The 22,134-nt window shown below is 37.9% G+C and overlaps 1 protein-coding gene across 1 annotated transcript; it reads left to right on the top strand.

Annotated features, from left to right (window-relative positions):
- The first annotated feature begins 3,562 nt into the window (after positions 1 to 3,562).
- On the top strand, positions 3,563 to 4,312 carry LOC127104034 (extensin-like). Its single transcript, XM_051041252.1, has one exon. The coding sequence runs from the start codon at positions 3,563 to 3,565 to the stop codon at positions 4,310 to 4,312; it is 750 nt and encodes a 249-aa protein (XP_050897209.1).
- The last annotated feature ends 17,822 nt before the right edge of the window (positions 4,313 to 22,134 follow it).

The following is a 22,134-nucleotide window of genomic DNA, read 5'->3' on the forward strand; positions in this document are numbered from 1 at the left end:
CTCCATAAGACCTATTCTGGAGAATACTCCCTATGAACTGTGTAAAGGAAGAAAACCCAACATTTCTTATTTTCATCCTTTTGGATGCTCTTGCTTTATTCTGAATACTAAAGAACATATGAACAAGTTTGATTCAAAAACACAAAAAGGTATTATGTTAGGATACTCAGAATGCTCTAAAGGCTATAGAGTATACAACACAGAAACCAAAATTGTGGAAGAATCAATTCACGTCAAATTTGATGATAAGCTTGACCCTGAAAAGTCAAAGCTAGTTGAGAAACTTGCAGATCTGGAGATTACTCTTGCAGGTTCTGACGAGAAGATCAAAGCACCAGAAGCATCTGATATACAAAGTTCAGAAGGAACAAAAGCCCCAGCGATCCAAAAGAAATCAAAAAGTCGCCCCAATATATCTGAAGAGTTCATTCTGGGAAACAAGGATGAACCTATCCGAACTAGGTCAACCTTCAAGGTACCTGAAGAAACCCCTCTGGGAATAGTTTCTCTGATCGAGCCTACTTCCTGTGATGAGACACTTCAAGATGATGACTGGGTTCTAGCCATGCAAGAAGAGCTAGATCAATTCACAAAGAATGACGCCTGGGATCTTGTTCCTAAACGTAAAGGCACTTACATTATTGGAACCAGGTGGGTGTTCAGAAACAAGCTAAATGAGAAAGGCGAAGTCGTCAGAAACAAAGCTCGACTGGTGGCTCAAGGGTACAGTCAACAAGAAGGCATTGACTATAATGAAACCTTTTCCCCAGTCGCCAAGTTAGAATCTATTCGCTTACTTGTTTCATTTGCTGTAAATCATTCTATCAAACTGTACCAAATGGATGTCAAGAGCGCATTTCTTAATGGCTATATATCAGAATAAGTGTATGTCAATCAACCTCCAAGTTTTGAAAATTCAAATTGTCCAGAACACGTTTTTAAACTTAAGAAATCTTTATATGGACTAAAACAAGCTCCCAAAGCTTGGTATGAAAGATTAAGTAATTTTCTTCTGGAACATGATTTTATCAGAGGGAAAGTTGACTCTTCACTCTTCTGTAAAAACATTAATAATGACCTTATGATATGCCAGATATATGTTGATGACATCATTTTTGGTTCAGCTAACCCCTTTGTATGTCAAGAATTCTCTGAGCTAATGCAGGCAGAATTTGAAATGAGCTTAATGCAAGAACTAAAGTTCTTTCTAGGAATTCAAATCAACCAAGCTTCAGACGCCACCTATGTTCATCAAAGTAAATACATAAAAGACATTCTGAAGAAATTCGAAATGGCGGAATGCAAACCTGCTAAGACACCCATGCATCCAACTTGCATTCTGGAAAAAAAAAAGTTAGTCAGAAGGTTTGTCAGAAGCTCTACCATGGTATGATAGGCTCTCTTCTCTATCAGACTGCTACACGTCCTGATATTTTGTTTAATGTTTGTCTCTGTGCCAGATTCCAATAAGATCCTAGAGAATCTCATTTAATAGCTGTTAAAAGAATACTCAGATATCTGAAAGGAACTCCTAACTTGGGTCTGATGTATGAGAAAACATCAGAGTATAGACTATCTGGTTTTTGTGATGCAGATTACGCAGGGGACAAAATGGAACGAAAAAGTACATCTGGAAATTGTCAGCTCTTGGGAAAGAATCTGATATCCTGGGCCAGCAAAAGACAATCAACCATAGCCTTGTCCACTGCAGAAGCATAATATATTTCAGCATCATTATACACTACTCAGATGCTCTGGATGAAGAATCAACTAGAGGATCTTCAAATCTTTGAGAGTAACATTCCTATCTTTTGTGACAATACTACTGCCATCTATTTAAGTAAGAATCCTATTTTTCACTCCATAACTAAGCACATAGAAATAAAACATCATTTTATTAGAGACTATGTTCAGAAAGGGGTAGTAATGTTAAAATTTATTGATACAGACCATCAATGGGCTGACATCTTTACCAGACCCCTTGCTGAAGATAGATTCTCCTTTATCTTAAAGAATCTAAACATTCAAAATTGTCCTGAATAAAATGTGCCTCTGAGATAGCGAAATAAGATTCTGATGTAAATAGTTGAATTCTGTATCTGACTCTGATACTACTACCAGTTAGAAGTCATCTGAGTTAGAAATCTCCAGGAACCAACCCTTTGGTATTCCTGAAAATCAGATAAAGTAACACGTGGAGCATCATGCGTCTGACCTTGGAACTTCTAGACAGTTGTCTAGCAGTAATCAAGAAATAGTCTCTTGAGATCTCCTCGAGCAGTGTGCTGATTTTGGGATTAGACATCATTTATGAGCTGTAATCATTCTCCCTCTAACATGCTTACTTGGTTTTTGTGCTAAACTCAATTATGTGTGTCGTTTTGCATGCGCCCTAATTTGGGTATTTAAGCGCTTCGTTTCACAATTGCACACTTTTCACGCACAAACACTCTTAACCCTCTTGTAAGTTTTCCTCTCTCTCAAGGCATTTCTGTAGTGATAACTCAAGTTCTTCAACGTTCATCTCAAGCTCATCAACATCTTCATGGATTCTCAACAACAGTCTGTGTACAACTTCTCTTAACAAATGAACTCGAATGAGCAAGCTCCCAGTTCAAGTCATCAAAACCCAGCAGTCATCGGTGTCGTTTCCACCTCCATTTACAAAGAACCTCACATTCTTGATCGTGAGCCTCATATCCATCTTGCAACACCGTTTGAAAAGCTGGAAGTGTTGTGTGAATCGTTGGTGGACTTTGACAACATGAGAAGAAATGGTGTCGACCTCACTGATGAACTAAAGAAGCAAGGATGGGAAAATTACTTCCAACGTCTCTATGGCCCAGTCTATGCAAATCTGGTAAAAGAATTCTGGAGATTCGCTGACGCTGACGATCACTACATCGTCTCCTACATTCTAGGAGTCAAGATGGTGATCACAGAAAAATCTATTGCTGTTCTTTTGGGCATGGACAAGGTTGGAGGAAGATGTATTTACAACATCAATCATAGGGCAAAGTATCTGTCCCATGAGATAAACCCTACAATATTTCAATAGAGCGCTGAAGGCAAGCATTCCAAGAACAAGGAACTGCATCAGAACCTCCGGGTATGGTTGAAGATCATCTTAGGCACCATCCATCATCGCCCAGCCTCCAACTCCTTAGATTACATCAACACAGACCAGAAGTGCATTATGTACTGCATTCACAAGGGTCTGAAGCTCTGCCTTCCTGCACTCCTCTTCAAATATCTTAGAGACTCCGTGAGAGATACCAGAAACAACATGAAGACTAGAAATAACATTCCTCTGGGAAGGCTTATTTATGATGTATTGATTGAAAGCGGTCTCGTGGACCATCTGATACAGTTCAGACTCATGGAAGACGTGATGATAGATACTGGAAGACCTCTGAACGCTCGCAATCTGAAGAGCATGGGAATCATCAATCAAGTAAGGGTCAAACCAACTTTGGACACCTCCTGGGAAGCTCTTAAAGATCAGAGGAAGATCCCAAATGGACTCTATCTGTTCTCAAAGATCGACCATCCAGAGGTAGTCATGTACTACTTAGATGATCTGCGCAAACAAGGAGTAGACATCTCAGACTTCACCTTAGACTGGTTGCCAGAATTTCCTCTAGATTTCATGAAGAGGACACGAGAACCATCTGAGAAGATAAAGCAGGCGAAGAGAGCAAAGTTGGGAGAATCTTCTGGACCAAGACCTCCAGTACCTCTGGTTGGATCCCTTGGTAAGTTTGTACCTCTCCCTCCTTCTGTAATAATTAAACCAATTTCTTCCTCAATCCCTCAACCTTCGCCTATATACACAAACTCTGAAACTCCTCCCTCAACCTCCAGACCATCTAACCAACCTTCTCAAAAATTCAACCTTGCCACCACATCTCTACCTATTTCAGAAGCAGAAATGTTGAACGAAACCACTTCACCCTCCTCATCATCATCTTCAGAATCCCCACCTTACTACACCCTTTCATCTGACACTGAACCCTCTGACCCCCACTCCCTAACTCTGGCTCAGCTTCAACATCGTGCTCTGGCCTCTCAACAACCAACACAATCTAACCCTGAACCAGAAGTTACCTCTCCACCCACAAAAAACCCAAACACAACCACCTCTGACCCTCCACCATCTGAACCAATCCACTCTGAATCACAACCATTCCAACCACAAAACTCCGAAACACCCCAACCAACTACCTCCGCTGACCCACCAACTCCCATTCTTCACTTAAGCCCCCCCCCACTTCTCCACCCCAAGGCTCTGAACCAGAAACCACCCTTATGACCCTTGAGGAAGCAATAAAGGTTTTTGCAGAAGCTTCAGTTGACAAGGTCAAGTCTCTGACCATCAACGCTGGCATCAATGATGATCCCTCTGTTGTACGGACTCACTGGAACAAAGTGATAAGTTGGATGACCTCTGAAGCCTTCAAGCTGAAAGGTCTCTCTGAACAAGTCCATAACGACTTCATCAGAGACGCTGAACTTAGACTCCAGGAGCGTCTAGCCAGAGAAGGTGAGGAGCGGGCACGAAAAGAAGCTGAAGAGAAATCAAGGCAAGAAGAACTTCAAAGGATCAAGGAAGCTGAGGCCAAAGCTCTAGCTGATGTTGCTGCTGCTGCTGCTGCTGAAGCCGAGGCAAAAGCCAAAGCTGCCGCTGAAGAAGCAGCTCGTCTTGCTGAAGAGTCTGCTGCCAGAGTCAGAAACGATGCATTGACTCAGGGGGAGTCCTCCACCTTCGTTCCTCTGGTACTAAAGACCCTTGAAGAGCTACAGAAAGAACAATAGGTAGTTTGAGCCAGACTGGACCAACAAGATTCTGTTAATGTCAACATTCAGAACATGCTGACCCAACTGCTCCAGAGGATGCCTCCACCTCCAAACCCTTAGGCACCTAGGATTCTTTGTGTTCTTTCTGATTTGCTTGTTGCTTTTATCTGATTTGCTTGTTGTTTTCTGCTTCTATGTTTGCCTTCTGCGTTTTTGGCCTCTGTAATTGCTATCTGTTAATATCAATCTTTTGCTCTTATGTTTTTTGCTAAGTCTTTTTTATTCTGACAAAAATGGGGAGAACTAAAAACAACTCTGATGAAAACATATCTAATTCCTGTTAAACTCTGCAAACATTATGACTTAAAGATATGCAGGAAAGTAACTAGAAACACCAAACCATGGAAGGTCCGGTAAGAACTTCTGAACTCCCAGATCTAACTCAGGGGGAGCTCACTACATATCTGATCTAAAACTCTTCTATGAAAATGTTTCATCTCTAAATTAAATTGTTTTGTCATCATCAAAAAGGGGGAGATTGTAAGAACAAAACTAGTTCTACAATAGATTCCTAAGATTTTGATGATAACAAAAGATGAAACCAAAAATGGCACTCTAACGAGAACTTTTCTAAGTATGCGGGACTCTGATCACATATCAGATACAAACGTATGTCCGATACAAGATATTAAAGGACCAGACACCGCTGAGAAAGAAGTACGTCCAAGAAGTTCTGATTTTGATCAAAGAAAGACAACAAAGAACCAGAAGCTCCAACAACTACTGGTCTTAGAATCTGATGATCAAGAAGACTAGTACTTTGAGAAGCTCTGAAGAATTCAGACGTGATCACCCTCTGAAGAATTACTCCGATACAACAAGACTCTGATGAAGATTCACCAAGTCCAGAAAGAGTAACGGAAATAATTCTCACTATGGAAAGGAAGTATTTTAAGAAAGAATTTAAAAGGGAGACAAAATGGTTATAGTAAGAAACACATAAGTAATGACATTGAATACTCATAAAAGACCAAGATTCTGTCATCACTCCAACAGTCCTTCTCACTACTATATAAAGGACAGTCTACCTCACTGAGAGATACAACAACAAGGCACAGAAAAGTCATTCATATTCTCTCTCATTTTTCACGAGTTGTTGCTCTTACGTGAAAACTCATGTTCTAATACTTTGCTGTAATACTTGCTTACTCTTAGAAGCATCTTACATTAAAAATCTATTTTGTTAAAATTGTTTTTGTTCCTCAAGTGACTCTGTGCAGTCTGTATACTTGAGAGGGCTAAGAGATTATTCTATTAGACGATTGGTTGTGTAATCTTTCAAGATTAGTGGATTAAGTCCTTTTTGAAGGCGAAATCACCTTGGCCGGGTGGACTGGAGTAGCTTTGTTTTCTAAGCGAACCAGTATAAAATTCTGTGTGTTTTTATTCTTTGAAAAAGATTTTATTTCCAAAACAATTCAAACCCCCCTTTCTTGTTTTTCTCACCTTCAGATTTCACTCATCCTGTGAATTCAGATGCAGTCAAGAAATACTTCGCCTAAAAATAAAAACAGAATAACTCGCTAAGTTGAAAACCCGAAAGGGTGACTTAGGCAAAAATGAGTGTCTCGGTGGATGGAAAACCCGAAAGGGCGGTCCAGGGAAAAGTTAGACAAAAAAATAAATAATAAATATATCCCGCTAGATTGAGTACCTCACCCTGGGAAAATCTAGGCAAAAATTAGGGATTTGGCAAGTAACTGCATCCTGACAAGACTTTGTTCTACAATTGTCATCTATCAAAGATTCTTGCTCAGTCATCATCAACCGAAGCTTCGAATACAGTGGATTTAGAGTTGGTAGAGAAACGATCATTATGTTAATTGTAGCCCTTTTTCCATGAATATCATCAATTTCAAATTTGTAAAGATCCATGGAGTCTCGCCATTTGCAGACTACCATTCTATTAAATAAACTTGAGCCTTTATCCAATTCTTGGCACTCTTATTTGTTTCTGTTTAACAAATGTTTGCATGTTTTAATTGATGAATATCATTATTTTAAACAAATAAAGTTTTCATAAATAAACTATTTTAAACAAAATGAACATTCACAATGACTGAAAGGATAAGTGGAATGTCCTCAGTGCTTTCTCAAGGATAGTAAGATCCCCAAAGGGTAAGACATTTGTTCATATTCTGGCATTCTTATATCCTCTTCATTAGCTTTCAGGTTGTCTCCCCAGTGAGCGCAGAAAGAATAGTACATCATCAGTTTCCCAGAGGGTCTGGTTTGAGAAGTTCTCTTTGATGGCAGTGGATTGATCTATCTTATTGGATTGATTTCTCCTAGAAGAGTTTGTGTATGTTCATCCAATGCATTCCCGGATAGTTTGTTTGTGCATACATGCTTGTTTCCCCCGTGGAGTCTTAGCAATCCATGATTGATTGTATGGTTGATCCGTGGATGATCCCTTTTGTTCCAATTCTTGCCTTGATCTCTTGGAGACGTGTATCCCTCTATATCAGGCACTAGAATTTATGTTTTATCAATTATATGATTGTCATCCCTTGTGTGGATTGACCTAAAATCCCTTATAGATTGATAAAAGTTGATATGCTATTCTACTCATGAGGAGGTTTGTCTTTCCCCAGCATGAGTAGAAGTTCCCAACAAAGTAAACATGTGTTCCTTGCAGAGCTATCTTTCCAGATAATTGTCCCCTCAACAGGAAGTTGCCTAGAGCAATTGGTGAAGGGATTGTCTCCCTTTTCATCCACAGCATGTCGTTTGTTGACAAAGGATTCATTTCCAATTTCCCCAGCCAGGGTAGGTTCCCCCAAGAGCATTTGCAGCTTGTCCCCAATAGGGTTGCCGGATCAGAGTCTGATGTATGTATCTCCTCCAAGTCTGGAGATTCTTCTAGCATTTAGAGCTGGTGTTGAAGATGTTTATTTCCTTCCCCAGTGTAGCAAAATGCTATTTCTCCCCTTAGCAGAGTTTCCTCTCCAGGAGATAGAAGGGAGTTGTTTTGATTGGTGTACATCTAGTTAGTGGTTTTTCCCCATGGAGTTCCACATCATTCCTTGATAAGGTTCCCCAGTAGAGTTTCTTCTCCGATGGATCTTATTATTATTTAACCACCTGTTCCCGAGAGAGTTGATGAAAATCCCCGGCAGATCTTCTGCATCTTCTTTATGTCAGGATTGTTTGCCCCTGGGAGACTTCTCTTGTGCAGAGTGTTACCTCTTGCAGTTGGAAGCTTTGACTTTGCCTATTCCCAGCTATGGTCAAAGTCTCCTCTTTTTCCCGAGGTCATCCCCACCAGAATTGAGTTCTCCAGTAGGCTTCGCCCTTCTTGTTGAGATGTTGTGTCGGGTGTCCGTTCATGATTCTTGGACTTGTTTGTGTTAGATATGTCTGTTTGTCAGTATTAATCATACACAAATCATGCATATACATGCATAATCATAGCATTCAGATATTCATGATTGCATTCTTTGACATATATCTTTGCTTGTTATCCGCTGCTATTGGTGAAATGTTCTTCCCCAAGCAGATGTTTGTGTCTGATCTCTCCATATAAAGTCAGCCCCATAGGCAGAAAGTGTCTATCTTTCCTTCTTTCTTCCCCACTGAGTTAGATCCTCGTGGATGATTGTTGTTTTAGTTTCCTCCCCAGTTATGTATCTGGATGGAATTACTCCCCTGAGTTATATCCTCATCGGGTTGAGTATTGTTTGATTGTGTCTTTCTAGTTTGTTCCTAGATTGATTCTTTCCTTATTATTCCCCTGCAGTTCCCTGTGGTTCAGTTGTTCAATTGCTCAGTAACCAGTAATTGTTCATCTTCTTCCCCTGCGGATTTTGTGGCCTTCTACCCAGTAACCGGTAATTATAAGTCCTTTTTCTGTGGTTTCCTACCCGGTAACCGGTAGATGTAATCCCCTCTTTGTTGGTTATTATTACCTAGTAAACGATATTGATATTCCTTCATTTTTTAGTATACCACCCAGTAACCGGTGATATATCTCTTGTATAATTGCTTTTGTCAGGCAATTTATCCCTTGCGAGTCATCTTTCATTTACCCTTGTTTGGTAACGATTGTTTTTCCTTCTGATTGGTCATCATTTTATACCCAGTAACCGGTATCCCGATGTCCTTTCTTTTCGGTCGATTTATCCTTCATTAACCCAGTAACCGGTTGTGGATAATCTTCCATGCGAGTATGTTATCTATGTTATGACGGTAATAGATAATATATCTCATGCGCTCTTCAGTCGAAGTCTTTTTTCTTCCCTAGTCGAGTAAGATTCGTATTTCCTTGTGGAATCGAATGTCCATCCTGTAAGTCGAGTTTGTTTTTTCAGCCCTCCTTTCGGATGATGAGTGTCTTGGATATGTTCCCAATTCACGCTTGGTTGGTCACCTATTATATGCCCAGTAACCAGTATCCATGGTGTTCCTTCCTTCTGCTCCATATTATGACTTTTTGTCCCTTGTGGAGTCAGAGTTTCCTGAGTTGAGATGTGCCTCTTGGGTCCTCCTCAGATGGTTCAGACGATTGATATCTCTCACCCTTATACCAGTCTTAGATATTCTTTCTCCTTGAGCATGTTGTTTTCTCACCCAGTAACCGGTGTTTTGATAACATGTCTCTCTTTGAGTTTATTACCCAGTAACCGGTAATATCTCGTTGTTTCTTCCTCAGCTGAGTCCTTTATGGACATCCCCGTCTGAGTCCGGATTTTTATCCGATGTATCCTTTGTGGATAGTTTTGCTGTATTGGCATATTCCCCAATGCATGCATCTTTGCGTCAGCTCGAGTCTTTCCATCGATTTATTTTCATGGAATCCCTTCGTGTCTCCCAGCAAGTTTTCAAGTCGTGACCTGCTCACGCGTTTTTACCTTATTTCCCCCTAGAGTCTCTGTCTCCCTAGTGAGTGTGTTACTCTTATGGATCTTCAGTTTCTCCCGATTTCTTTTCCTTTGTGGCAATTATTCACCATGAAGATTTTACTTTTTGCATACATACATTTACATCATGAGGTCTCTTAGGGACCAAAATTTGTCTCTTTGTTATTATTTAAGCTCATTCTATCTCGTCGAGACGAAGATTTTAACCTTCATATCTCAGAATAGAAAGACCTTAAATAGGGGCATCTGTAAGACCCTAATTTTGACCCTAAGATCCCTCATGGCATCATGTTATTTGCACAAGTGCATTGCCTCAAGGATCATAGCATGTTTGGCTCCTTAACCCTAGGGGTGGGACTTATTTGAGTGTTTTGAGACCACCAAGCATGCTTGTCTTGTATATTATTGCCCTTTTTATTTGATTACTAACCAAAAGCACAAAAATATGTCACTAACTCTTTTTTTTTTGAAGCTCAAGTGATCATGTGCTCCAATGCTCCTAGGAGGCTCCTAAGCCCAATGCAATGGCTAGATAAAGATGAGAAAAATCATGACAATGGTCCACAAAGATCCTAATCATCATATGTGTCTCCCAAGTATCTCAATTTTCCAATTTTATCAAGATAACCCAAAGGGCTTGAAGATTGTTTCCCAAGGAAACCCTAATTCAACTATGCTTTGACCGTGTCTTGCCCATGAAGAAATCTCAACCTATGATCAAATTTAATCAAGGTAAGTTCTTTCATTCATTATTTTATGCATATATGAGCCTATTTGAGGATCCTCAATCATTTATTCATCAAGATTGGAAGTTTGGCCTTGAAAAGTTGACCAGTCAAGTCATCTTACTAAACTGAGGATCACTAAGATATAACTTTTGATGTGTTTGTCAAATGAATATGAACCCAAGAGAAAAACTGTTGCTAATAACCATATGAACAACTTTCATGTTCATCAAAAATTCATTTGAAACTTGGAAGGTAATCATTCATTTCAAAACATTATAGGTAATTTTGACTGAAACCCTAATTTTGGGTCAACTTACCAAGGGCATAACTTCCTTAATTTTTATGATTTTGAGGTGATACTAAATGCATTGGAAATATTAATATGTATAATTCAAATTTTATGTTGGACAAAATTTCATAATCATAAAATAAAAATACGTGATAATACAAAACATTATAGGTCATATTGGACCTAATTCATTGAATTTGAAAAAGTATCCAACTTCAAATGCCAATAACATTGTCATAGAAAATCCAAATGATGCAAACTTTGAGTCTACATTGATCATCTTGAAAATATATACAACTTTTATGTTGGAGGTTTTTTCATTTGAAGCTTGCATCATAAACACAGAGGGGTTTGATTAGGCTCGCTTTTGGTGAAATTTTTCAAATGTGACTTAAACATGTTTTGTACTTGGATCTTCCAGGCCAGTTTTCATTAATTTTCACATGCCAAATGAATTTTTTTACAACATGACTTTTGTTCCTTATTTCAAGAGCTTTCCAACCATTACTGAAATTACTCATTTGGACCTACCATTTGTGAGTTTCGAAATTATCTTCATTTATGTGCATTCTGGTATTTTATGATGAAACTTGAGTATGCAAGCCTGTTCAGTCCAATTCACACGACCATTTTCTCTCTACATGATCTCAGGTAGCTTTTTCAACCATCATTGGGCCTCCCACACGCCTGTACAGGCCCATGCAATGCATTTTCAATTTGCCATGCACATGAAAGAAGTGTGATCATTTGAGACTTCAGGCTATAAATAAAGGTTCCCTCTCATTCATTCATCAACCTTTTAGAGATCTGAATTGCCGCAGTATTGAAACCATAGCCATACCAAAGGAATTGTTCCAAATTTTTCTCACTTTCGAGCTTGAAATTCAGCATGATTAGCTGATCTTCAAAGCTTAATTCCTCCTCCTTTCACTTCCACTACATCCCTAGAGCAAAGAGGAGCCAAGATCTTGTAGGAATCGTGACCTGAAGTGCTTCAATTCAGAGGTATACATTCAAACTTTTTGGATGTAGAACTGTCATTTCAATGTAGCATTCTTGTGTTTGTGTGGTTTTCTGAAGTCCTCACACTCGAGGCAAGTCATTGGTGCTTTCAATTCATCATTTCATGAACTTACAGTTGGAACACCATGATCTTCCATTTCAAATTTCTCTCAATATAGGAAGAGTGAGGAAGATCCATTGGTATAGTGTTGATCTCCATCACACGAGCTTCATTTCCATGGCTTTGTTTTGAATTTTTATTAAGTTTCATTTTCCTGCAACTGGTGGCCGGAATTGGTTGTCTGGCCGGAGAAGATGGTGGTTTCCACCACCACCACCACATGTTCTAACCTGGACCCTTGGATCTAGTTTTAACGTTTTAATCGTGTGCATCCATTATGTTTACTTCATTTAATACATGTTGCTACGCGTGAATTAACTTTTGATGTGTTTTAATCGTGTTCCTCATGATCTGGACCACCTATCCATGCCACGTCAATTAATGAGCTCCATCCTGTGGCGCTAGTTTTTTCCATTTATTCTATTTTCTTTTATTTTCAGTTAATTCATTTGATTTTCAAAAATTCATAAAATATTCATTTGAAGTCATAAAAATATGAGACCAACTCCAAAAAAATTCTTGAAAAATCTAGTTTCATATTTCGATTTTTAATTATTTTTGTGACTTCATTTGATATTTTTCATGGATTATTTGATTTTTAATAGTTTTAATTCATTTTAAAATACTTTCTGACTTTTGAAAAATCCAAAAATATTTTTATAGCATCTATGGATCATGATAAGTCAATGAAAAATAGTCTCATCAATTTCTTATTTGATTTGAGATTTATTTGAGATTTTAATTCATATTGTGCTATTTTTAAATGTTTTTAATTGTTTTTAATGACTTTCTAATTTCAAAAATGTGTGAGAAAATTAGTCAAAGTTTGTTTGACTACATTGAACCAATGAGAATTTAATTGGACTTGTTGAAGTTGATTTGAATTAAATTTGAGGTTTGACCTTATTTGTTTATTTGTTTATTTGCATTTTATTTTAATTCAAAAATACCAAAAAAAAAATACCATTGAGTCTTTGACTTGTCATCTTCATTTCTATTCTGTTTGGTGTTGGTTGATGTTGATTTGATTCACATTTGATAAATTAGATTTGATCGTGGTATTCTTTTTCCCTCCCTTTCATCTTCATCCCTTTCTTTCCATCAATGGCCAATGAGTTAAAGTCTTATGGCTGGTCTTGACAAATAAGAGGTTTAACCTTCTTTGATCCAAACTAAACTCAACTTGATCCATGATCAAGTGAGTTGTTTTGTGTCCAAGATAGGTTGCTTCTTGGTCAAGCAAATAACCTAAAGTCAATACAAGGCCCTTCCCCTTTTGTTTTGGCATGGCAAGTTTATGGAGCTTGGCTTACTAGTCATGATCTCTAACTTGTATTCTTTGCCTATATTTTTATTGACCGGCCTCAGATAGGTGTGACTACTACATTAGTCCACTTACGATTGCTTAACATAGCGCTACATTGTCTCATGACAAACTAACATAACTTTACTAACTACTAACTTTAATTTGAGCATTTAATTTCTTGCAATTTACTCTTAATGCCATTTATTTCTTGGTCATTATTCATATTGATTTTCACTTTGCTCACTTGAGCACATATTTTATGTTTATGTCATTTTTCTTTTGCTCATTTGAGCCCATTATTGTATATAAATATATTGTTATCTTGTGTTTGCTTTGTGTTTGTTTTGTGTGAACCAAATGCAAAAGAAGAAAGGACATAGAATTAGGACTTACCTATGCTTAAACGAGTTCAAGAGCAACTAGGCCTCATGCCTTTAGAATGAAAAACTTATTGAAGAGCAACTAGGCCTCATGCCTTTAGAATGCTAAAATTCAAAGTTGATCTCAAAGGACTTCCCCTCCAAACTTATTCTTTATCCATTCCCCTTATTGTGTTGTGAACTTTTTGATGTTTGCTCTTGTGTGATAGGGATCCCATCTTGAGATTGTGAAAAGAGGACCATTGTCATGAGTAGCCAAGTTAAGATCCAAGCCAAATGGAGATCCTAGGAGCTTAAATTCAAATTGTTTGATTTCTTATTTGTGTGCTAAGTCCAAAGGAAAGGAGCATCTTGAGTCATCTCTATGACTTCAAGAAAAGAAACTCCAAGGGTTTATCTTTCCTCTCTTATCTTTGTGTGCCATAGGACTAGTCCTTCTCTTCTTCTCCCCACTCTAACCAAGCCTAAAATCATTTTCAAAACTTTGACTTTGTTTCAAATTAGAAACCCAGGCCTTATGCCTTTGACTTTTCAAAACCATTTTCACAAACACTCATTTGTAAATAAACTTTTAATCCAACTTTGACCTAATTTTGTAAATAAATCTAACTTGTAAATATAATCCATTTCAAGTTGTTTTGTGGTTCCAATGGCCACTTGTTAAAACCTTTTCAAAAAACATTAGTCATAGGTTTGAGTTATCATAGTGGTTGATGTAAATCTCACCTCATCCTTAGTGATTGGATTATAAGTCTTCCATGCTTATTATAGGGTTAACCCCTCACTAGCATGTTGAAGCCTTCCTCACATGGTGGATTGTTGGTTTAGGTTGGGTTTTCTCCCTTTGATAACAAAAGACCTTAAGGCTTTTGATAAAATCAATTCACTAATCTTTGAGATTTTTACCCTGAACTACGAGGTTTAGATCCTCCTTTGTGATGGTACGTAGGCAATGGGTTCATCCATTCAAACAACAAAATTTGTAAATATAATCTATTCTCTTCTCATCCCTCCAATCTTTTGCACAAATCTTTTCACAAATACCAACCTACAACACATATTTGCAAAAAGGGTTCCCTTAGAGTACTAAGGATGTTTTGGGTGCGTAAAACCTTCCCATTTCATAACCAACCCCCTTACCCAGATCTCTGAAATTTTTATTAGTTTTTTATTTGAAAAACTTCTTACCTTGGCTTTTGTTCGCTTTTTAGCCTTTCCTTGGGAAAAATAAAAGTGCGGTGGCGACTCGAATTGTATGTTGACTTTTGGTTTAGTCAATAAACCTAAAGGTAACGAAAACCCCGCTATAGATCTAAATTTCTTGATAAGCAGTATAGGATCCTGCTATATATTTAGCCTCATATAATGGTAATGCCACCACATGTTGCTTTCTCGAGCCCCATGAGATTAGGGCACCAAATACTTGAAAGAAATAATCAGTTATGCTTCTTCGATCTTTCTTATCTCCATACTAATCATAATCTGAATAGAAAGTAACCATAGGTTATTTGCTTTCAAAGTCTCGTTGAAACATAAGTCCATAGTTTATCGATCCTTTTAAGTATCTCAGGATTCTTCTTGCAGCCTTCAGGTGTGATACCCTTGGTTCACTTGTGTATATGCTCAATATTCCGACTGAGAAACCTATATTAGGTCGACTGTTGCAGACATATCTCAAAGGTCCAACAATTTGTTTGAACAAAGTTGCATCGACTTTGTCTTTGTAATGCCCCAAAAGTTTATTATTTATTTTCTTAAGATAATTGTGCAATTTATGTGTGTTGTGATGTTATATTGTGCTAAGGGAGACCCTTGAGTGTAGTACACCAACCTTAGAAATTAGAATTTAAGATGTTAGAGTGTGTGAGCAAAAAGGTAGAGATATGGGGGTGGTGGGAGAAGTAGTGGTTGTTACTATTATTTAACTAGGATGATTTATATAAATTATAGTAATAGTTAATATTTAAATATTTATTTTAATTATTACTATTACAGTAATATATTAGAATAAATATTTGATTTAGATTTATTAAAATAAATATTAGTTTAGATTTAATAAAATAATAAATTTAGATTTTAAATAAAAACAGGAAATTGGTTGTTATAAGGGAATTGGAAGTCAAAAGAGGGAAAGTTACATAATACGTGAAAACTTGGGAAAAAGAGAGCTAGGAAGAGAAAAGGAAAAGCTATGAGGATCAAGAAAATCACCATTGTCAAGAATTGAAGCTTAACAATCTAAGGTAAGGGGGGAGAAAAATCATTCTTATAAGGGTGTATATCCATGAGAGGATAATGAGGGGTCCTTCCCTCTTAGGTTTACTCTTTACCATGTTTTTGATTGAAATTCTTGGTGGTTTGCAATGTTTGTATGATGAGATGATTAGATCGTGATATATATATATATATATATATATATATATATATATATATATATATCCTTGGTTGTTGTATGAATTTGATTGATGATGCTTGCCAAATTTTTCTGCCATGATCATGGAATAAGGGTTTTGGGGATATGAACATGATGAACAAATTATGGGAAATTATAAAGTGATGATGTGTTGGTGTTTGGTGAATGAATTGTTGATATGTGTACTGGTTGATGATGAAAATCCTTGAAAATATTATGTGGGATGTTTATAGGATGGAAATTGAGTGAATTGTTTATGGCACTTTTTCATGTATTTACAACAATCAGATTCCGTTGTCAACCAATAGTAACCTATCCTTAACATCGTTTTAGCCATTGCATGTCCATTGGCATGAGTACCAAAGGATCCTTCATGAACTTCTTGCATTAACATGTATGCTTCGAGTCTATCCACGCATTTGAGCAAAACCATGTCAAAGTTTCTCTTGTACAACACATCTTCATTCAGAAATAAATTGTCAGGCAGTCTTCTCAAAGTCTTCTTGTCTTTGTTGGATGCCCCAAGCGGTACTCCTAACTTTGGAGGAAACACTTAATATCAAGATACCAAGCCTTATCATTTGTGACTTCTTATGTGGCAAACACATGAGCAGGTCCATTAAGGCACATAATTATGATACTTGACGTGTCATTCCAACGATTTACTTTATACATAGAAGACAAAGTAGCCAAAGCATCCGCCATCTGACTCTCTTCACGAGGTATATGATGAAACTCAACTTTATTGAAGAAAGTCGACAACCTCCTTGCATAATCTTTGTAAGGAATCAAGCCAGGATGATGAGTCTCCCATTCTCGTTTAATCTGATTAACCACCAAGGCTGAATCCCCATATACATCAAGGATTTTAATTCTCAGATCAATGTCCTCTTCAAGACCCATGATACAAGCTTCATATTCTGACATATTATTCGTACAATTAAACATCAATATTGAAGTAAAAGGGATATGAGAACCCTTAGAAGTAATAAAGATTGCCCCAATTCCATTACCATAATCATTAACAGCTCCATCAAGCACTAAACCCCACCTGGTTCTAGGTTCTGGTCCTTCTTCAGGAAATGGTTCATCGCAATCTTTAGCTTTTAAGTACATAACGTCTTCGTCAGAGAAGTCAAACCTGATGGATTGATAATCGTTGATCGGCCGGTGAGCCAAATGATCTGCGAGAATAATTCCTTTAACCTTCTTCTGAGTATGGTACTCAATATCATATTCAGATAAATAGCATCTGGCAGCAAGCTATCCTCCCGGTCAAAGCAGGCTTTTCAAAAATATACTTGATTAGATCCATTTTGGATATCAACCAAGTGGTATGATTGATCATATATTGGTGTAGACATTTGGCAGCCCAGGCTAAACCACAACAAGTCTTTTCAAGCATGGAATACCGAGACTCACAATCTGTAAACTTCTTACTCAAGTAATAGATGGCATGCTCATTTTTACCAGTTTCATCTTGTTGTCCAAGCACACAACCCATGGACTCTTCCAACACAGTCAAATACATAATCAATGGTCTTCCTTCCACTGGCGGGGGCAAGATAGAAGGTTCAAGCATATACTCCTTGATGTTGTCAAAAGCTTTCTGGAAGTCCTCTGTCCAAACACAACTTTGATATTGGCAAAGAAGCTTGAAGACTGGCCTACACGTGGCAGTCATGTAAGATATAAATTTGGATATGTAATTCAGATGCAAGAGAAACCCTCTGACTTGATTTTTTGTCTTTGGGGTAGGCATTTCTTGAATAGATCTGACTTTATCAGGATCTACTTCAATACCTTTTTAGATGACAATAAAACCCAATAACTTTCCTAACTGGACACCAAAAGTACATTTATTAGGATTCAACCGGAGCTTAAACTTCCTCAACCGCTGAAACAACTTCAACAAACACTCAACATGATCTTCTTCAGTCTTTGACTTAGTAATCATATCATCAACATATAATTTTATCTCTTTGTGAATCATGTCATGGAAAAGAGTAGTTATGGCTCTTTGGTACGTTGCACTAGCATTCTTTAAACTGAAAGGCATCACTCTATAGTAAAATATTCCCTAGGGTGTAATAAATGTTGTCTTTTCCATGTCCTCGGGTGTCATCTTGATTTGATTATAACTGGAGAACACATCCACAAAGGAAAAGACATTGAACTTAGCTGTATTGTCTACCAAGATGTCAATGTGTGGCAGAGGAAAATCATCTTTCTAAATAGCTTTGCTTAAGTCTCTATAATCAACACACATCCGAACTTTTCCATCTTTCTTTGGAACAAGCACAATGTTGGACACCCATTGAGGGTGCTCATAAGTAACAAGGAAACCATCATCAATCTTCTTTTCACCTCCTCTTTGATCTTGATAGCCATATTAGGGTGAGTTCTTCTCAACTTCTGTTTAATCAGTGGACATTCTGGCTTCAATGGTAATCGATGCTCCACAATATCGGTATCTAGACCTGGCATATCTTGATAAGACCAAGCGGACACATTCACATATTCTTTAAGAAGCTCTACCATCCTATTCTTAATATCCGGACAAAGCAGTTCCCCAATCTTGATTTCTTTCTAGTTATCTTCGGAACCCAGATTAATCACTTCCAACGGCCTTTATGAGGCTGAATTGTCTTTCCCTTGTGCTCAAGCAACTGAGAAATCTCACCAGGAATCTCTTCAACACCCTTTTCTTCCATTTTGAACACATGGAATTTAAAGTTGGGAGAGGGCATAAGGTCATTGTTTTCAATGGTTTTAACAATTAATCTGCATAATGATTTTATGCTTGATTTTAGAATATCAACAGATAAACACACATTGTGATGCAGATATAAAAGTGATTATTATCTTGGTTTTTTATGTTACCATTTTTTCCAGAAAAAGCAAAAAGAGAAAACATAACATGGATAAATGAAATAACATTTTATTAATGATGACAAAATTTAAAACAAAGCCAACATATATTCACTTTCACCTTGGGCATAATGAAAGGATTTTGGAAAATAACAAAAAACCATATTACTTTGATAAGTGAATAACAGAAGGAACATCAACAACAATCCAATTTTGGCATATTGATCCATGTGTCACAAAGTTTGGCGCTTCTTGATTTTCATCATCTTCTAAGATTGTGGCAGCAAACTGATCTTTGGAATGAATAAATCCAACACTATAAAACACTTCATGAATTCACTTCAGATATATTTGGGTTGAACCAGGTGAACAACTTGTCCCCATCTAGCAACTTATCCTCATTTGTTCTTGTTCCCGACAAGCTCAATAACTTGTACCCATCTAGCAGATTGACCATTCTCCACCACATATTGGGCATCTTTCAAAGATTCCATGGGTTTCCCATTCTTCCTAGAAGCAATATTATCAACAGAAAGAGCTTGAAACAATGTTCCCCCATCTTCGTCGACATCAATGTATGAAAATGAAGAGAGATGATTCACCAACATGGCCTGCTTGCCACTCATAATCACTAACTTCCCATTCTTCACAAACTTCAGCTTCTGATGGAGAGTTAAGGTAACTTCCACAGCCTCATGAATCCATGGACGTCTTAAGAGGCAATTGTAGGCGGGATAAATACCATCACTTGAAAGGTGATCTGAAATACGCATGGACTTATCTGCATTGGGAGATCAACCTACCCAATTACAGTCTTCTTTGAGCCATCAAAGGCCTTCACAACAACCCTACTGAATCTCATCGGAGCACCTTGATAAGAAAGCTTGTACATAGTAGACTTAGGAAAGACATTCAAAGAAGAACCGGTTTCCACCAGCACATTGGACATGGCATCTTCCTGACAGTTCATAGAGATATGCATAGCCAAATTGTGGTTCCTCCCTTGCTCGAGAAAACCTTCATCACTGAATCTCAGATTGTTACATGTGGTAATATTGGTCACAATGCCATCAAATTGATCAATCGTTATGTTATGGTCCATATAGGCTTGCTTCAGGACCTTCTGCAAAGCCTCTCGATGAGCTTCTGAACTTATCAGTAAAGATAATACAAATATCTTGGACGGGGTGTTCAACGACTGGTCCACCACATTGAAATCACCCTTCTTGATAAATTTCAACATATCATCTTGATCAGAACTCTGTTTCACAATGCTGGATTGGCCAACTTGCATAACATGAGTTCTCTCTTGAGTTGGTTTCTCTACCACAACATCTTCAGTTCTCTTAGGAGCTACATCAACAAATACCCGACCACTTCGGGTCATACTACTTACATTGACAATGTTCATAACAGACGAAAAAGAAGGAATATACATCTCTTTACCATCTTCCAACATGGCAGCATTGTACATGTAAGGAACAACTTTATCGATTCATAGGGCATAGGACCCACCAAACGAATGAACAACGGAGAAACAACAGGCTTATGACCATTATATGTAATTACAACTGGTTATGGGAGATTGAAACGGGGAACTATGACGTTCACCTCATGCTCATCTTCATCTCTGTCCCTCGTAATTTGAATAAGATTTTGATCCAACATCTCTTGTAAGTCGCTTTTCACCACATCATACCCTCAGGGATTTCTAGAACAAATATGGAAAGAAGAATGGTCATGCTCATAATAGCTCAACTCACACAAAGTTGCGTGCATTTTGACCAAGGATGTTATGATTAGATTGACATCAAAAACTCGGTATTTTCCAGGATATCCTTCAACCATATTCACAATTGAACCCCCATGTTTGGGAAACAAATTGGCTTGTACATTGGGACCAGAGTCTTCAAAAGACAAAATACCACTCTGCATTAACCTTCTCACCTAACCATTTTAAAAAGAAACAATTTCCAATATCATGACTGGGTGCTCCTTTGGTGGAATGCACAATGATGATCAAGTTTATACCACCATGGAAGCTCTTTCGGAATAGCTGGTGAAGTTCTTGTTTGTACCAATTCTTCTGTATTAAAGTAGGAAATAACTATGTATAGGTCATTGGAATTAGATCAAATTATGCGGGCCTGTGGGCACGATTCTGTTGATTCACTTGATTTGTACGTTGTTGAAAATGCGGTTGATAACTCGGTGCTACTTGAACATTCAGAGCAGAATTAATAACTGGAGTTATTGACGCCGCACATTGATAACGTTGACCGTTCCTTAGAAATATCCCGCGTTTCTCTTGCGAGATAGCCTTAGCATCATGTTCCTATTTCTTGGGTAACCTATTTCCATACTTTCTATAATTGTCAGACGAACCACCCTCTTTCAATCGTCCCTCACAAACACCTTATTCTAATCTCAAACTCATATTTTCCATCTCAGTAAAATCACTAGAAGAGCTTGCAACCATCCTGTCATAATAGAACAAACTCAAAGTCTTCAAAAACAACTTTGTCATTGTAGCGGGGTATTCGTTACCATTAGAGATATTGACTAAATCCAAGGTAAACCATACAAGTCGAGTCGCCATCGCACTTCTATTTATCCAAAGGAATGATTAGAAAGCGAACAAAAACCTAAAAGTTTTATCGAATCAAAAACTAGTAAAAATGTCAGAGATCTGGGTAAGGGGGTTGGTTATGCAATGGGAAGGTTTTAAGCACCCAAAACAACCTAGGTACTCCTAGGGAGCCCTTTTCATAAGTGTTGTTCTAGTCTAAAGGGTGTAGGTATATCTAAAGTACTATTTGCTAAAGGAAGGTTAAAAGAAAATGACTCGCAAGGATGTCGCATCCACTGCCTACGTATCTCATCTGAGTATGAGAATCAGAGTCTTCGTAGCTCGGCTACCTATGGGTTACAGATAAGTGTGTCTGGTAAGATGTCGCGTCTTATGCCTACGTATCTCATATGGAATGAGAATCAGAGCAAAACGTAGTTCGGCTAACTACGGGAACATGGGTCTCGATTGCAACTAGGGCAAGAGAAAGGGAAGGTCTCGATCGCAACGAGGGCGAGAGAAAATAATCGCAACAAGGGCGAAAACAAGCAAGGATTAGTTGTTAGTCGTCAGTCAAACTCGGCAAGACATCGCATCTCGTGCCTACGTATCTCATCTGAACATGAGAATCAGAGTTGTCGTAGTTCGCCTAACTATGGGTTAAGGATCGCCATCTGAACATGGACTTACAAAAGAGGATACCATCTATGTCAAAGGAGGGTGGGCAGTGTGTTCAATG

The sequence above is a fragment of the Lathyrus oleraceus genome, chromosome 7 (assembly GCF_024323335.1).
Source record: "Lathyrus oleraceus cultivar Zhongwan6 chromosome 7, CAAS_Psat_ZW6_1.0, whole genome shotgun sequence".
Lineage (NCBI taxonomy): Eukaryota > Viridiplantae > Streptophyta > Magnoliopsida > Fabales > Fabaceae > Lathyrus > Lathyrus oleraceus.

Bases quoted from the DNA above. Each gene is read 5' to 3' on its own strand.
- LOC127104034 (XM_051041252.1), top strand. From the start codon at position 3,563: ATGTACTACTTAGATGATCTGCGCAAACAAGGAGTAGACATCTCAGAC.